This window comes from Geotrypetes seraphini, chromosome 4 (assembly GCF_902459505.1).
Source record: "Geotrypetes seraphini chromosome 4, aGeoSer1.1, whole genome shotgun sequence".
NCBI classification, from domain to species: domain Eukaryota; kingdom Metazoa; phylum Chordata; class Amphibia; order Gymnophiona; family Dermophiidae; genus Geotrypetes; species Geotrypetes seraphini.
This window is the reverse complement of record NC_047087.1, coordinates 238,610,736-238,626,610: the sequence shown is the minus strand read 5'-3', so window position 1 is coordinate 238,626,610 and position 15,875 is coordinate 238,610,736. Positions and strand designations below refer to the sequence as shown.

At 40.2% G+C, this 15,875-nt stretch overlaps 1 protein-coding gene across 1 annotated transcript in view; it reads left to right on the top strand.

Moving 5' to 3' along the window:
• Positions 1 to 932: 932 nt before the first annotated feature.
• PBLD (phenazine biosynthesis like protein domain containing) overlaps positions 933 to 15,875 on the top strand; it is a 51,966-nt gene continuing 37,023 nt past the window's right edge. Inside the window, exons 1-3 of the mRNA XM_033942268.1 lie at positions 933 to 1,048; positions 5,486 to 5,585; positions 15,162 to 15,260. Coding sequence (XP_033798159.1) covers positions 944 to 1,048; positions 5,486 to 5,585; positions 15,162 to 15,260 — 304 coding nt within the window. The 5' untranslated portion in view covers positions 933 to 943. The remainder of the gene's footprint in view (positions 1,049 to 5,485; positions 5,586 to 15,161; positions 15,261 to 15,875) is intronic.

Below are 15,875 nucleotides of genomic sequence, written 5' to 3'. Positions count from 1 at the left end.
AGCCCAGTGTGGGAAACAATCCCCAGAAATCTTGTCTAGGGAATTTCCTTTATTTTCAATGGCATGCTAAGCCCATTTAAGTCTCAGGCACCTGGTCCAGAACATTTTCACCATAGTTCCATTTGATTTTTTTGTGGTTTATTTTTTCCTGGCTTGTCTCACAAAACCCTTGGTGATTTTAAAAAGTGCCAGGTCCTGATTCCCACTTGCCTCCATGATTCTTCTTCCCACCATCTAGAACAGCAACTGACCCCAAGGATCTTCCTCACCCCTATAGTGCGCCCCCCCTACACACCCACAGGCCTACCTCTTTGATCCCTGGTGATGTAATAGAGAACAGACTCTTGCATATCATGGCAACACCTTCAAAATGGCTGCCCAGTTAGTATATAAAGCCTGGACCCATATACAACTCCCAGTGGTTCCTCCTATCTGGTCAGCTTTGGATAGTCTATGCCAGTGCCTGCATATGGCCTGGTGTTGAATATATGGGTCTAACTTAGCCAGCAACGGTAAATGTAAAAAAAAGTTCTCTCTCATTGGCTGAATATTGATCAGAATGTAAATATACACAGGATGCATAGGTGATTGCTTAAGTGTTTGAAAAACACTGTCATTGGCTGAATATTGATCAGAATGTAAATAATATGCACAGGTGATTGACTGCTACATTTCAAAGTTTCAGGAGAAGGCCTAATGGCCTAAAAATTAATTGCAAGGGAGCACAAGGCTGAAGGTTTGCCTATAGACTTTATTTCTGCTGCAGCCCTGCTTGATCAGCCTAAGAAGCAGAGGTCTGGTCCAGGAATTCGATTAAACATTAAACTAGAGTATATATGATTATCAGTTTCTGTTGCTTATTTTAGTAAAATATTAACAATTTGGAAAATAGTGTTAAAAACTCTGCAGCCTTAAAAAGTATGCAAGAGAGCTTCTGAATGCAATGTTGAGTTGTCAAAAGATCATGCAGATTTCCACATTCATTGTTGATGCCTTTACAAGGCAGCCGTTTTCTGGAAATCCTGCAGCAGTTTGCGTCCTGGAGAAGGTAAATATTCCTATTTCTTTATTTTGTGTTTGAAAATTGTACAAAATTTCATGAGCAGAGGCTTAAGTCACCAAACAGCATTAAGCAAACTTTTTTTAATCATAATTTTGAAAATCTGCTCACTTACCTGGGGTGAGTGGATATTTACAGTTGGTGAGACCATTCCTGTAGCAGGACACACTCTTGTATTCAGCCTCTGGAAGGTCCCCTTGGAGGAAGCCACAACCTCTTTGGCCCAGATTAGGACTAGGGAAAAAAGAAGAGCTGGAGGGGTGTGTGAAAGAATTCTGTATTCCCAATATGGACTACTGTAATTCATACTTGGGATTTCCCAATTGCATGTTACAGGCTTTGTAGCTTGTGCAGAATGCAGCGGCCTGATTAGTGACCAGTATCTCTAAAATTGAGCATATTACACCGATTTTGCAAACGTTGAACTGGTTACCAGTCGAGTCACACATTGACTTCAAGATTTTGTGTTTAATTTCCAAACTTTTGAATGATGGTGTTCCTGTGACTCTTACAACTGCATTATGTGTGTATAAGCCTTTGTGATGTTTACAGTCTTCTCAAAAATAATTGTTGGATATTCCTTCTTTTAGACAAGTTAGATTATAGAAAGTTAATGTTTCAGATTGATGGAGCAAGGAGGTGGAATAAACTTCCTTCGGATTTATGTGCTTTTGATAGGTCTGTTACATTTTTGTAAGCAGCTGAAAACATTATTCACTCGTTTATTGCACTTAAGCATTAAATATATTCCTATAGTTTCATTATAATATTGTTGTAAGTCTTTAATAACTACATGATCTATTTAGGTATTAGTTATCCAAAACAGTATATGAGGGCTGTTCAAAAAGTATCAGACCTTAATTTTTCTTGCGTAAACAAATAAATCTAGGGAGGCGTGGTTTCGTGCATGTATATAGGCGACCCTAATGCGCATGCTTGAATTTTTTCCCGCCTACAGAAGCTGTCAATCGCTGGCAGATCGCCAATGAGTGAGGAAGTGTAAATGAGCGCTGTCGGATTTTATTTTTTTACAAAATGACAGAAAAAGTTGAACAATGCTACTGCATTCAATTTTGTGTAAAGCTTGGCAATTCCCAAGTGGAAACGATCCTCAAGATTCAACAGGCCTTTGGGGACAAAGCAATGGGCACCACACAGATAAAGGAGTGATATAACTGCTTCAGAGATAGCCGCACATCAGTGGACAGTGAAACACATTGTGGTAGGCCCTCAACATCCAGAAATGAGATCGTCATTGACCAAGTGAGGACCCTGGTGATGCATCAGAGAACTTGTAGACGAGGTGAGCATCACCGTTGGATCCATTCATTCCATTTTGACTGAGAATTTGGGCTTCAGGAGAATTTCAGCAAAGTTCGTGTCAAAGCTGCTAACAATTGAGCAGAAGCAACTCCGTTTGGAGAGCGCACAGGACATGCTGGAGACTGAACAGTGATCCCAACTTCCTCAGCACAGTGATCACTGGCTACGACCCAGAAACCAAGTTGATGTAATCACAATGGAAGTATTCAACATCCCCGAGGCCAAAAAAAGCAAGGCAGGTCCACAGCAATGTCAAAGTCATGCTGACTGTCTTCTTTGACTCCAGTGGCATGGTTCATCATGAGTACACACCACATGGCACAGCCATCACCAAGGGGTACTACCAAGAGGTTCTGCGTAGCCTTCGTAACTCTGTGAGATGCAAATGGCCAGACCTGTGGCAGCGGGCAATTGGCAGCTCCATCACGATAACACACCTGCCCATTCTTTACATTTGATACGGAGTTTCCTGGCCAAATACAACATACCTGTGATTCTTCAGGCTCCCTACTCTCCCAACATGGCTCCATGTGATGTCTGACTTTTCCCCAAGCTGAAAATGCCCCAAAAGGAACCAGATTTCAGTCAAGAGAAAACATTACGCAGAATGCGATGGACCAGTTGTGAGCAATCTCAAAAGAGGCATTCCAATGCTGCTTCCGACAGTGGCAGAACCGTTGGAAGAAGTGTGTGGCAGCCCAAGGGGGACTACTTTGAAGGAGATTAGTATAAGATTGTATCTGAAAACGAGTATTTTTTTATGAATAAAGGTCTGATACATTTTGAACAGCCCTCATATAATTTTTGGATGGATTTTTGTGTCTTGTATATTATTTTTATTGTGCATATATTAATGATTTTGTACCCCGCTTAGAACTGTGGGATAATGCAGGCTATAAATATCTTAAATAAATAAATGCTGCCACTTCCCCTTAAGGATATTCCTTCATCCTGCTGGAGCCACTTAAGGAGTCCTGCCTAAGAGGGAAGTGACACGGGAAGGGTGAAGCCAGGAAATATAAAAGCCCAGGACACAGCTAAGTTAAGGAAGCCCAGACGTATGTAGTGATACCGTACTGTATGTGGCTCCACTGTCTGTGTGAACTGCTACAGTTAGGTAGGCCAAGTTCAACTTTGAACTTTGCAATTTTGGATCTTGACATTGGTAACTGGGGAACCAGGCCAGAGACAAAGTGTAGGAGCCGCCTAATGTTTAGTGCAGCGACCTGAGGAGCTGGGTTCAATTCCCACTGCAGCTCCTTGTACCTCTGGGCACTCAACCATCCATTGCCCCAGGTACAAAATAATTACAGTACCTGAATGTATGTAAGCCACTTTCATAATCACAGAAAGGTGGTATATTAAATCTCATTCCCTTTTCCTTACTGCCATGCTGAGAGACAATAATGTACACCATGGTCCTGCAGGAGCAGGCCACTGGAGAACCTTGTTACTTTTAAAGAACAGTTTTGGGTTGTTGTTGTTTTTTTTTTTTTGTGGGGGGGTTCTTTCCCCTAACTGTGAATGGAACAGGACCCCTACATAATATGTATACTAATACTTTGTTTTACCTGTACCTGTTGTATAGCTCCAGCGCCCCCCCCCCCCCCACACACACACACACACACACCACACACACACTGCTCATGTTACCACAAGAAGCTATAAGGAAAAAGAGAAGGTGAGGACTTGTGTCTGGGTGCAGTGAAGAACACAGGGCTGAGGGTGGGAGGGCTGGAGAAGAGAACTTCACCCGCATAGAATAAGGATGTGGGCTGCACTGAGGTGAGGAATGGCGCTCACCTGGAAACATATTCACCATATACTTCCACTGTGCCCCACTTTGAAAACAAACTATGGTGAGATGGGGAAACATTTCATTTCTGGCAAGGGAATTCTGAAAAGATTTTTGAATCTCTGATTCCATTCATTGGTTTGGTACTTTGCAACTGCTCAATATTGGTCTTTTGTTTATATCTGGGCTACTACCAGAGGTTTGTTTGTTTTTGGTTGGTTTTAGTTTTGGGGTGTTTTTTTTTTTTTTTTTTTGGGGGGGGGTCTCTTATTTTTCTATCCTTTACCTGGCCCTTGTAGAGACAGTCTTTGCCCAAAGTACACAAACAGCAGAAAGTTCTGAAGCTCAGTATAACTGTCCTTTTGAACCATCTTATCAGGGAAAAGGAAAGTTTAACATCTCTTAACGCAAGTCTGTTTTCTCCTCTGTCAGATTCAGTCTGAATGTATGAATCCAGTGGGTCTACAAGACTATGGGGCCCCAAGTGTCCATACTTCCAGCTGATTCCAGCAGCGAAGGAAGAAGCTAGTCACAGGCAATAGGTGTTGCTCTCTTCTTTTTTTCCCCATATATATTTATAATCCACTCCATCTACTGCCAGTATCTGAGTGGTTGCTTGGTAATTAGTGTAGACCTCAGTGATAGGCCAACATCAGAACCAAAGTTCACAAGGCACTTTCAGATTATTCTAGCAATCAAAACACAGAATACCCTTAAAAATGTGACAGAAAGAAACATTAGATTGGTGGAATTAAATTTTCTGTTGTGTTAGAAAGCAAACTTGAGCGATGAGTTGAATATGATCCTGCCATTTTTGAGGGGATCTCGCTTTTGAGAGCATGAACCAAATTCAAACCATTGCTCAAAAAATACAGTCATCTTTCTAAGAACATAAAGAAGGTAAAGACGAACATCCCAAGATCAGAGATTGGGGTTAAATTTTTATAGTGCTGGTCTCGTACTGCTGTTATTAATTATAAAGTGCTAGTAGATATAAGCAACATTAAATAGAAACACAAGAAGTTACTCTGCTCCATCCTGAAGGCAGGAGAATATTGTGCTAATGATCATCAAGACACAAAGTCCCCCCAAAACATGGTTCCAATTTTTCTATACCTTGGGATGGCCCCATGTTCAATTCCAAGGAGGGAGGGAAGATATGGCTGAATAGCACAGATTTTGCTTTGTAAGAAACCTCTCCAGTGCTTTATCGGTGGTTTTTTAACATAAAGTAGGAGAGGTGGGGGCAGAACAAATGTTAATGTTTTAATGCTGAATCAGTTGCCCTTTCAATATCTTGACTTTAGGAACTAGAAGAGGATTTGCACCAGAAAATTGCCACAGAAATGAACTTGTCAGAAACTGCCTTCATCAGGAAGTTGGAACCAACTGATGACTTCAGTAGAAGTAAATTATTTTACTCTTTTGACTTTTTGACTAATTTAGAACACTAATAAAAGTACACACTATAGGGCCTCAGCCAGGGCTTTCCAAATCTGTCCTGGGGACCTTGCAGTCAGGTTTTCAGGATATCCACAATAAATATGTATGATATATATTTAAAGATATGGGTTTCCAATGCATGCAGACTCCTGAATATTTATTGTGGAGTTCCTGAAAACTCAGTTGGCTGATCCAAAACATAAGTTTGGGGAATTCTGCCCTAGTTACTAAGGTTTTTCCCTATAGCTGTAAGCCTCCAAATTCTATAATCTATTAATTTTTTGCATTTTCTGTAACAAAATTCCATGTATAGTTTATAGAAATAGTGGCAGTTAAGCATCTCTATTCGGTATATTAGGTACTAATTAGTGCTAACAGCTAATTGGAAATAATTGGATTTAATTAATGCTAATGGGCACTAATTTGTAGTTATGCATGTAATTGTAGATTAATGTCTATATAATAATGTGCACAACTGCAAAGGGGGCATGTGTGGTGAGGGACAGAGTCATGCCTAGCATTTAGACACTAATCTTATAAAAATACCATCGCACATATAATTTGCCACAAATGGTGGTTCCTAAATGTGGACACATAAATGCCTATTTACGCTAGTATTCTATAAGAGCAATTTATTTACTTAATTGCTATAAAAGGGTTAGCGCATCCCACACTTTTGGCATTCTTTTGAGAATTGCCCTAAAAGGGGACAATATTGTAAAATAGATGCTAACATTTACATGTCCATCACAAATATAAATATTTAAAATAATGACTTTTATGCTCTTATCTGCCAAAATTGTACCTAAGCATGCTTATGCAAATATTCACTTAACTTACATAATGCATTATTTGCAAGGGGAAAAAACAAAAGGAATTGACCCCAAAATATCCACAAAGAAGAAAATCCAGAGAAAACCAAAAAAACTCTGTGGAGTGACGATGTTCCTAAATGGACTTTATTTGAAAGTATCAAAGTTCCAAAGGTACACTAAAATCATCCACATAAAATAATTCCATCCACATAAGAGCCTTAAAGGACCTAGTCCGCTAGGGATACAGGACCCAACATGGTCCACTTTTCGACAAAAAGTCTTCTTCAGGGGTCCTATAAAGGTGAGTACGTGGGAAACAATTGTGTAGGTGACCCGTGTTGGGTCCTGTATCCCTAGAGGACTAGGTCCTTAAGGCTCTTATGTGGATGACTTACTTTTATGTGGATGGAATTATTTATGTGGATGATTTATTTGCAAGGGAGCATATAAGTTTCAAGTTTATTATGTCTTGATATACTGCTTCTATTTTCCAAAGCGGTTTACATCTTTACAGTGTTAAAAAAATTAATTAAAAATTGGGGGAATAGACAAAAAAAATCAAAAGTAGTTATTGAGACAAAAAATGAAACGAAGGGAGAAAAGGGAAAGGATACAATATTAAAAATAAAAGGGAAAGGAACAGGAAAATACATCAGGGAATATGAATAGTTCTCAGAAGACAAGCAGGACTTGGATTCCTCACTCATGGATGACATCACCAATGAAACCCAGCAGGACTGTTCTGAGCCAGAAACATGCTCTGTGCAACCCCCCCCCCCCCCCAAGCTCCTATTCCGCCTGCTACATTGCAGCTCAGCAGGGGAAGGCAATGGATAGGACATAATTTGGAAGCCCCTATCTCCCTTTTGCCCTCTGTGCCTGCACATAGCTCACTTTGGCCCTGGTACCCAGCAGCTCTTTCTAGAAGTATTTCAGTTGTCTCCACATACATGCATGTCTATTCCCACTTGCCACTGTTGTGTGGGACTTCCTCAGGTCAATCTTTTTGCAGAATCGTTTGGACCTGTTTGGTTGGGGGGGTTTCATTGTGATTGCCTCAGCTCCTCAATCCGTTGGAAGAGCGGAGCAAGTCAGGGCTGGCCTGAGAGAATCACTCCCTCCTCAGCATCCTCCCAATGTGCCACTGTTCATAGAAGAACCTGGTGACCAGGGCAGCTCCACTGCCATAAGGAGCTGCCCAGTGAATCCAGAGGAGTCAGAAGAGCGAAGCAAGTTGGGGCCAGTGTGGGAGAGCCACTCCGCCCCCTCTTTCGACATCCTCTAGATGTGCTGCCATTTAAGGCAGCACATCTAGCAGCACATTGCAAACTCAGTGCATTGCCTAAGGTACAAACCAAAGGTGTTTTGGCGCAGTTCCCAGCACAACTCAAGACCAACTGAAACCCCGCTGAACAATAAAGTACCCTTCACTAACCTGCTGTCTCCTAACACAGTCTAGGAATATCTCTTCCACACTTCTTAAATCCTGGTTCTTTCACACAGTCTTACTATCTGATGTACAATGCCAGGTAAATACCAGAGAAACAAACTCAAAGAACCACAATCTCTCAATCACACAAATTTTACCTCTCCTATACCTGGTAAGCCTAATAGAAGTCCTGTTGACATCTACCACCATCAACTGACCCATAGCCCCATAGTGCACCACCAAACAATGACCCAAAACCCCAAAGTTTCCACCTCCACACCATGGGATAGCTACCCTCATCACCAATATCCCATCCCCATTTTCAATTTCAAGTGTGATACCAAAAAAAAAAACAGTTAAGACAACCCCCTTTCAGAAACCATGCTAACTTAAGATATATACCAAATAGTAGTAACAGTAAATGACGGCAAATAAAGACATGAACGGTCCATCCAGTCTGCCCATAAGTTATACTCATTAAAAAAATACATTATTAGACTAACTTGTCTCTTCTTTGATATTTCTGGGCCGTAGACTGTAAAGTCTGGTATTGTCCTAGGTTCCAAATGCTGAAGTTGCCATCCAAGCTTACTCTAGCCTATCCAACCATCCCATTGTTTGCAGGACATCTACCATAAAGTCTGGCAAGTAACATCCTCCTGTTCCATATTAATGGAGTTCACATTGATGCCCACCCCAGTCCATCCTACACCGAATCACAATATATGGAACACAGACCGTGCAAGTCTGTCCAATACAGACCTTAGTTCTTTACTTTACATCCTTCATTTTCTAATTAGAGATCCTCTAAATTTATCCTACTTTTTTTTTTTTTTTTTTTTAATTTCATCACCGTTTTCCTATCCACCACTTCCCTTGGGAGGGCATTCTAGGCATCTACCACCCTCGTCTGTGAAAACGAGGAATAATCTCAATTGAATCCCCTATATATACCTCAATGATAGGTCAACAAATTGTTTTTACTTAAAGAACTGATCCTAACCAACAACTTGGGCCTCATCTTCATCTCTGAAACCTGGTTAAAAGATTCTAATAGTCCTGAACTACACTACCTTAACTCTGCCCACCATGATACAGTATTATCCACATTTCAAGGCAAGACAGGTGAGGAGGTAGTTTAGCCAATATTTACAGAAGCTCCTTCAATGTTATCTTGATTGACTCTGACACCCACTCGAACCATTAATATATAACTTGCAAATCCAAAGACAAGCCTAATACCACCAAGAACAGCATCTGCCCTCTATTGATATATGCCCCCCCCCCCCCGGCTCCCAATCAAGCAATAATACAACCTTGCAAGAAATTATCTTGAGACTAGCCTGCCAATACACCAGACTGCTTATACTTGGAGACATAAATCTGCCCTTTGAATCCTCTAATAATAATGTCATTTGCTATATAGTAAGTGGAAGCAATCTGCAGGATAGTATGATGCAGGATCTGCTTACGTTGGAAAACTGGTCCTCGACATGGCAGCTGGGCTTCAATGCCAAGAAATGTAAGGTCATGCATCTCGGCAGCAGAAATCCATGCAAAACTTACACCTTAAATGGAGAAACACTAGCTAGGACTTCAGAAGAATGAGACTTGGGAGTAATCATCAGTGTAGACATGAAGGCTGCCAAACAAGTAGAGAAGGGCCTCAGCCAAGGCAAGGGCAAATGATGGGATGTATCAATAGAAGCTTCGTCAGCCGTAAAACCTGAAGTCATAATGCCACTGTACAGAAACCAGTGTGAGACCTGATCTGGAATACTGTGTGCAATTCTGGAGGCCACATTACCGTAAAGACGTGCTTAGAGTTGAGTCGGTTCAGCGGATGGCCACTAGGATGATCTCCGGGTTCAAGGGTCTCTCGAACGAAGAAAGACTAAACAAATTGCAGCTCTACACTCTAGAGGAACGCAGGGAAAGGGGGGACATGATTGAGACATTTAAATACATCACAGGACGTGTCGAGGTGGAAGACGACATCTTTTTTCTCAAAGGACCCTCGGTCACAAGGGGGCACCTGCTCAAACTCAGAGGAGGGAAATATAATGGTGACACCAGGAGGTATTTCTTCACAGAAAGGGTAGTAGATCACTGGAAACAAGCTTCCAGTGCAGGTTATAAAGGCCACCAGCGTGCTTGACTTAAGAATAAATGGGACATCCACATGGATCCCTACGAGGGTCAAATTAAGGAACTAGATCACTAGCACTCAGACTTAATGGGGTGGGTCATTAGAGTGGGGCAGACTTGATGGGCTATAGCCCTTTTTCTGCCGTCATCTTTCTATGTTTCTAATTCAAAATGCTGCTTGAAGAGTGCCAAAAAGATCTCAAACATCTGGTCCAACACATGAATAAGGCTATACCCTCGACTTCATTGTCTCCACACACCCCTGTCTCATCACCAATACTAACTGGTTCCCTGCTCCCTGGTCAGACCATTATCTCCTTTCATTCAACCTATGTTTCCACTTGGCACAAGCAACCAGCAATTTGTCCTATAAACCGGTAATAGGCAGAATAAATCATTCCCAATTCTGGAACAAAGTTGCAGTAGTACAAATGTAATATTGCTGAGGTTAATAAAAACTATTATGCTCATGAAATATAAAATAAAACCCTTGACAACAATAAATTATTTTGCTTTGTATGCAACCCTACAGTACCACCGGAAAAGGTCACTTATGAGCATTAGGTCCTAACCGACAACCTAAGACCTTGCAGACTTCCTCAGTACAAACAAAAGTTGATAAAAACATACCTCAGCCCAGAACCTACATACACCACTCCCCAAAACTCCGATTATCCCTGCACAGCAGACCAGATATGGAACACCCTCATTCTACTAACATGTGAAACAGTGAGTCTTCTAAAGAAACTATCCACCTTCAGCAGCTGTCTAGACAACTGCCCCTCATACCTATTAGCTACAGTGCCTGAAGTAATCACCACCTGAATCACCAAACAACTTTCTAAAGGCCAACTCCTGGCTAAAATGGGCAAAATAGCTCTCATACCCATATCAAAATCGCAAAATGCTGACCTATCCATCCCCTCAAACTTCCGGCCCCTAGCAGGTATCCCCATATTTACCAAGCTCCTAGAAACTCATGTATATATAAACAACTCACATCCTCCTAGAGAATGACACGGAGACAATTTTTCCCCATCCCTACAGGAACTCAATTTCCCTGTCCCATCCCCGTGAATTTTGTCACTGTCCCTGTACATGCCCCATTCCTGTAAGCTGTGCCTTAACTGCATAACTACTCGACAATTGTTGCATACAAACATCAATCAATTGATATACAAAGAAATGAAATACCAGCGGACATGATCTGGAGTTCCTTCCACAATTTAGAATGGAATAACTACATCAAATTATATAACAAATACTCTAAATCATACTGTGTCCTGGACTCATGTCCCCCAGAGATTATGAAAGCAGCTCCATTAGACTTTAAACTATCTCTATTGAATTATCTATCCAATAACCTAAACATTGGAAAATTCCTCAATAATAATGGTCATATTATAATAACTCGAATCGCAAAAATTTGTAAAGAATCATCAACATCAGTAACCAACTATAGACCAGTAGCATCTATTCCATTTATGGTAAAAATCATGGAAGGATTGGTACATACCCAACTTATTAGAATATCTCGACCAATTATCTCTTCTGCACGAAACTCAATCTGGTTTTAGACCTCTGTTTAGCAATGAGACAGTAATTGCGGCTTTCCTGGACAATTTGCGTTACTTGTTCAGTAAGGGCCTCAATGCCCTAATCATGCAATTTGACATGAGCTGTGCCTTTGACTTGGTGGACCATGGAAAACTGTTATAATGCCTAGACGCAATTGGAATCAGAGGAGAGGTACTGAACTGGTTTTGAGGTTTCCTTATATCATGCACCTACCAAGTCCGTTTTAATCACGATCTCTTTGACACATGGAGCAATCCATCTGGCGTGCAACAGGGATCATCACTATCCCCTTTGCTCTTCAATATTTACATGTCCTCATTGGGTGCACAACTATCCCAGCTGGGGATAAAACTATTTAGCTACGCTGACGACTTCACAATAATTATCCCATTCACTAACTCTGTCTCAGAAGTCACCCCCAAAGCAACAGAAGTACTAAATCGGATGGAGCAATGGATGACCGAATTCAGACTAAAACTAAACTCAGAGAAAACAAAATTTTTCATCGCATCGCCACACCCACTTGACACTAAAGCATCAATGTGCATCAATAACCTTAGTTATCCCATTCAACCCACTAAGAAGATATTGGGAGTAACACTTGACCAGAGCCTGACCATGAAAGAACAGGTAGACTCCTTGATTAGAAAAAATCTTTCTCACCCTCTGGAAGCTTCGGTCCATCAGAGCTTACTTCGATGTCTCATTTGAATTCTAAGTAGAATCCCTTATACTGAGTCAACTCGATTATTGCAAAAATCGCCTACTTGGCACTCCCCAAGAAGAATATGCGACGATTGCAACTGGTACAAAATGCAGCTGTTAGACTACTTTGTGGAACTGAAGAAGTTTGATCACGTAATACATTCCTATCGACTTCTACACTGGCTGTGCCGAGGAGGCACGTGGAAATTCAAGTTGGTTGTTTTGCTTCAAGGTACTTTATGGCTTAGCCCCTAAATATATAACGAACCTTTTCTCTTTCACAACCAACAGACACAAGTGAAGCTCACACCCGAACTATTGTTTCTCCACCGGTTAGAGGTTGTAAATTTAAAAAGTCATCACCAACATCTTTCTCACATCAAGCAGCATTATGGGGTAAGAGATCTAGAACAACTGCTTGTGCCTATTACTTATAGGGAATTCAGGAAACGCCTAAAAATACATCTGCTCCTGAAATACTTAGGAAATCAACCTATACGATCTTAATCCTCAACAAACGATCTCTAGAACTATCAATCTCTAAATCTGTACTTTGTTTATTCCACTTAATCTGTAACATCTTAATCATTGTAAACCGCATAGAACTTCACAGTCCTGTGGTATATAAATTGTTATTATTTATTTATTATTATTATTTATGATTTTAAAGTGTTTGAGGCTTGTGCAGATGAGGTCAGAGCTTGCAGAAATGGAGCAGGGATAGGAAAAGAACTCGCCAGGATGGGACGGGAAAATGAGTTCTCATGGGGGTGGGAAAAAATTTGTCCCTGTATCATTCTCTACATCCTACATGGAACAATACTCCAGCCTACATCCTTCCCGGTTTGGATTCTGACACAGCATAGCACTGAACTCCTTCTACTAACTCTTACCACAAAAATCAAACAGATTCTAAGCACAGGTCAACAAGCAACCTTCCTTCAATTCGACATCTCTGCAGCCTTCAATTCTGTAAACCAGGGGTTCCCAAAGTCCCTCCTTGAGGGTCGAATCGAGTCGGTTTTTCAGGATTTCCCCAATGAATATGCATTGAAAGCAGTGCATGCACATAGATCTCATGCATATTCATTGGGGAAATCCTGAAAACCTAACTGGGTTCGGCCTTCAAGGAGGGACTTTGGGGACCCCTGCTGTAAACTATCACCTCTTAACGAAACTTACTGAAATTGGAATCACAGGCACACTTAATTGGTTTAATGACTTCCTCGAAAAGAGAATACCTTGTCCAGAAAGATGGAGTCTTCTCCAACAACTGAAAAGCCTTCTGTGGAGTACCCCAGGATTCTCCCCTCTCCCCAATACTGTTCAACCTACTCATGAGCTCTCACAGTGGCAATTATATTCATCAACAATAAATGGCTGTTATACGTGGATGATATTTTCCTCCTCATTTCCATTACAGACAATCAACTAAATACATTAAAAAAAAATTGTTGATAACATCAGCAAGATACAGTCATGGGCCAAAATCAACAAACTCAAACTGAACACAACCAAAACCAAAATCATCTGGTTCCACACTTCCCTACAAACAGCTGTCAATGGCATTGTCCTGCCATCTAGAGCTAAAATAGACATTGAAGAATCCTCCAAGTACTGGGTGTTATACTGGACTCCACACTATCCCTTGAACCACAAATCTCTGGAAGAAAACCTTCTTTTCCTTGAGACAGCTGAAACTCATAAGACCCTGTTTCCATGAACGACACTTCACCATACATACTAATTTTGTTGCAGCTTAATTACTGCAACTCCATCTACTCAGACTTCAGCACAATACTAACCCACAAACTACAATCCAAAACACAGCAATTACTTATTTTCAAGCTAAAAAAATATGACCCAATCTCCACCCCATCTCAAACAGTTACATTGGCTACCTGTCACTACTCATATATACTTCAAAATCTCCTATATAATTTTCCACATACAATATGGAAATTCTTAAGTTTCACAGCAGAATATGTTTATTGCTGGGGGAGTTCCCCCTATCTCACCTTCTCTTTTCTTATGTTTCTGTGGAGTTCAATTGCTTTGGTACCAACTGAGGAGGGTGCAGTTCTCCAATGCAGAAGAGGAGGAGTTTAAAGTCTTAAAATGATACCCTTCTGCAGTTTGCAGGAAATGGGAATCAACAATTATAGTACAGACTCCTGTGTATCCTAACAAAACTCAGATTATCAAGGTAAGAACCTAATCTGTCATTCCATTACATTTGCAGAATTTTCTAGATGCTAGAGTGCTTCCAACTCTTCTTGCCTTATCCTCTCTATTGATTCTGTAAAGTTAAGATATCTTGCTATAGTAATACAAAAGTGGCTTATCTCTTTTCCTTTGTACTATTTTCCTTTTCAGGGGGTGGGGTTAGCTCTCATTTTTTTTAACTCCATTATTGAGGTTTCAGGTGATACATGGCATTGTATTTCTTTAAATTTATATTCCCTTGTATAATTTTGTCAGCATTGTATGAGCCTTTGTTAAAAATGAAATGGTTAGCTTTTATGTTTTCTTGACAAATTTTTGAAATAGAAAACAATGAACATAATCTCTGAAAGGAAACTGAGCAGGAAGAATAACTTGTCCGAGGCAATTAGGCAATTTCTTCTGATTGTTTGAAACTTTTTGTTTGGTGGTGGTTTTCAATCACTTTGTTACTTTTTAACTCTGTTCTAAATGTAAATAGTAATTTTAAAGTATGATAAAACGCTACAGAAAATTAATAGCTTGGAGCATTGTATATATGATGCATGAAAGGAAGTGACCTCATAATTCTAAGCAGCTTTTTCTATTTTGTTTTAGTTATATGTTGCTTTTTTATGTGTGTGTGGTTTGTTTGTTTTTAAGGTTCCCGCTTTGGATTACGATGGTTTACTCCTGCTAATGAAGTTAATCTCTGTGGTCATGCAACATTGGCATCAGCTGCTGTGCTATTCAATCACAAATGTAATGGTTTGGAGTTTCTATATATTTTTTTAAGACATCCATTTTATGTTCTGATGTTTGACATTCGATAAATAACATTGCAAAATACAATTTCCAAATAACAAGAAAACCCTAGCCCTTATTAAGGGATCATTTTGTTAAGGTGTGCTAGTGCATCTTAACGCGCGCTAAAAATTAGAGTGCGCTAAATGCTAACGCGTGCTAATGTTCCATTATATCCTATGGGCGCATTAGCATTTTGCGCTTGCTAATTTTTAGCACGCGCTAAGATGCACTAGCACGCCTTAGTAAAAGGACCGCTAAGTGTGCTTATTAAGTGTTCCTTTGCTACATCATATTATATCTCTTTCTTTGAATGTTCTTCCATGCTGTCTGTACATTTTGTATTGTACTGATATTTATCATGTTTCTGATATCTGATTGTTCTAAAGGGCTGTTAAATGTGTATATTTCTGATACTGTTTCATATTAGTCCTATTAAGTTTCAATTTGCTGTTTCCAAGTTTACCTCATTGATTGTATTCATTTTTCTATTAATAAAATTGTAAGTTATATTAAACTCCATCTCTTGTATATTGCCTTGGTGAGTCTCTTCATATAGGCGGTTAATAAATA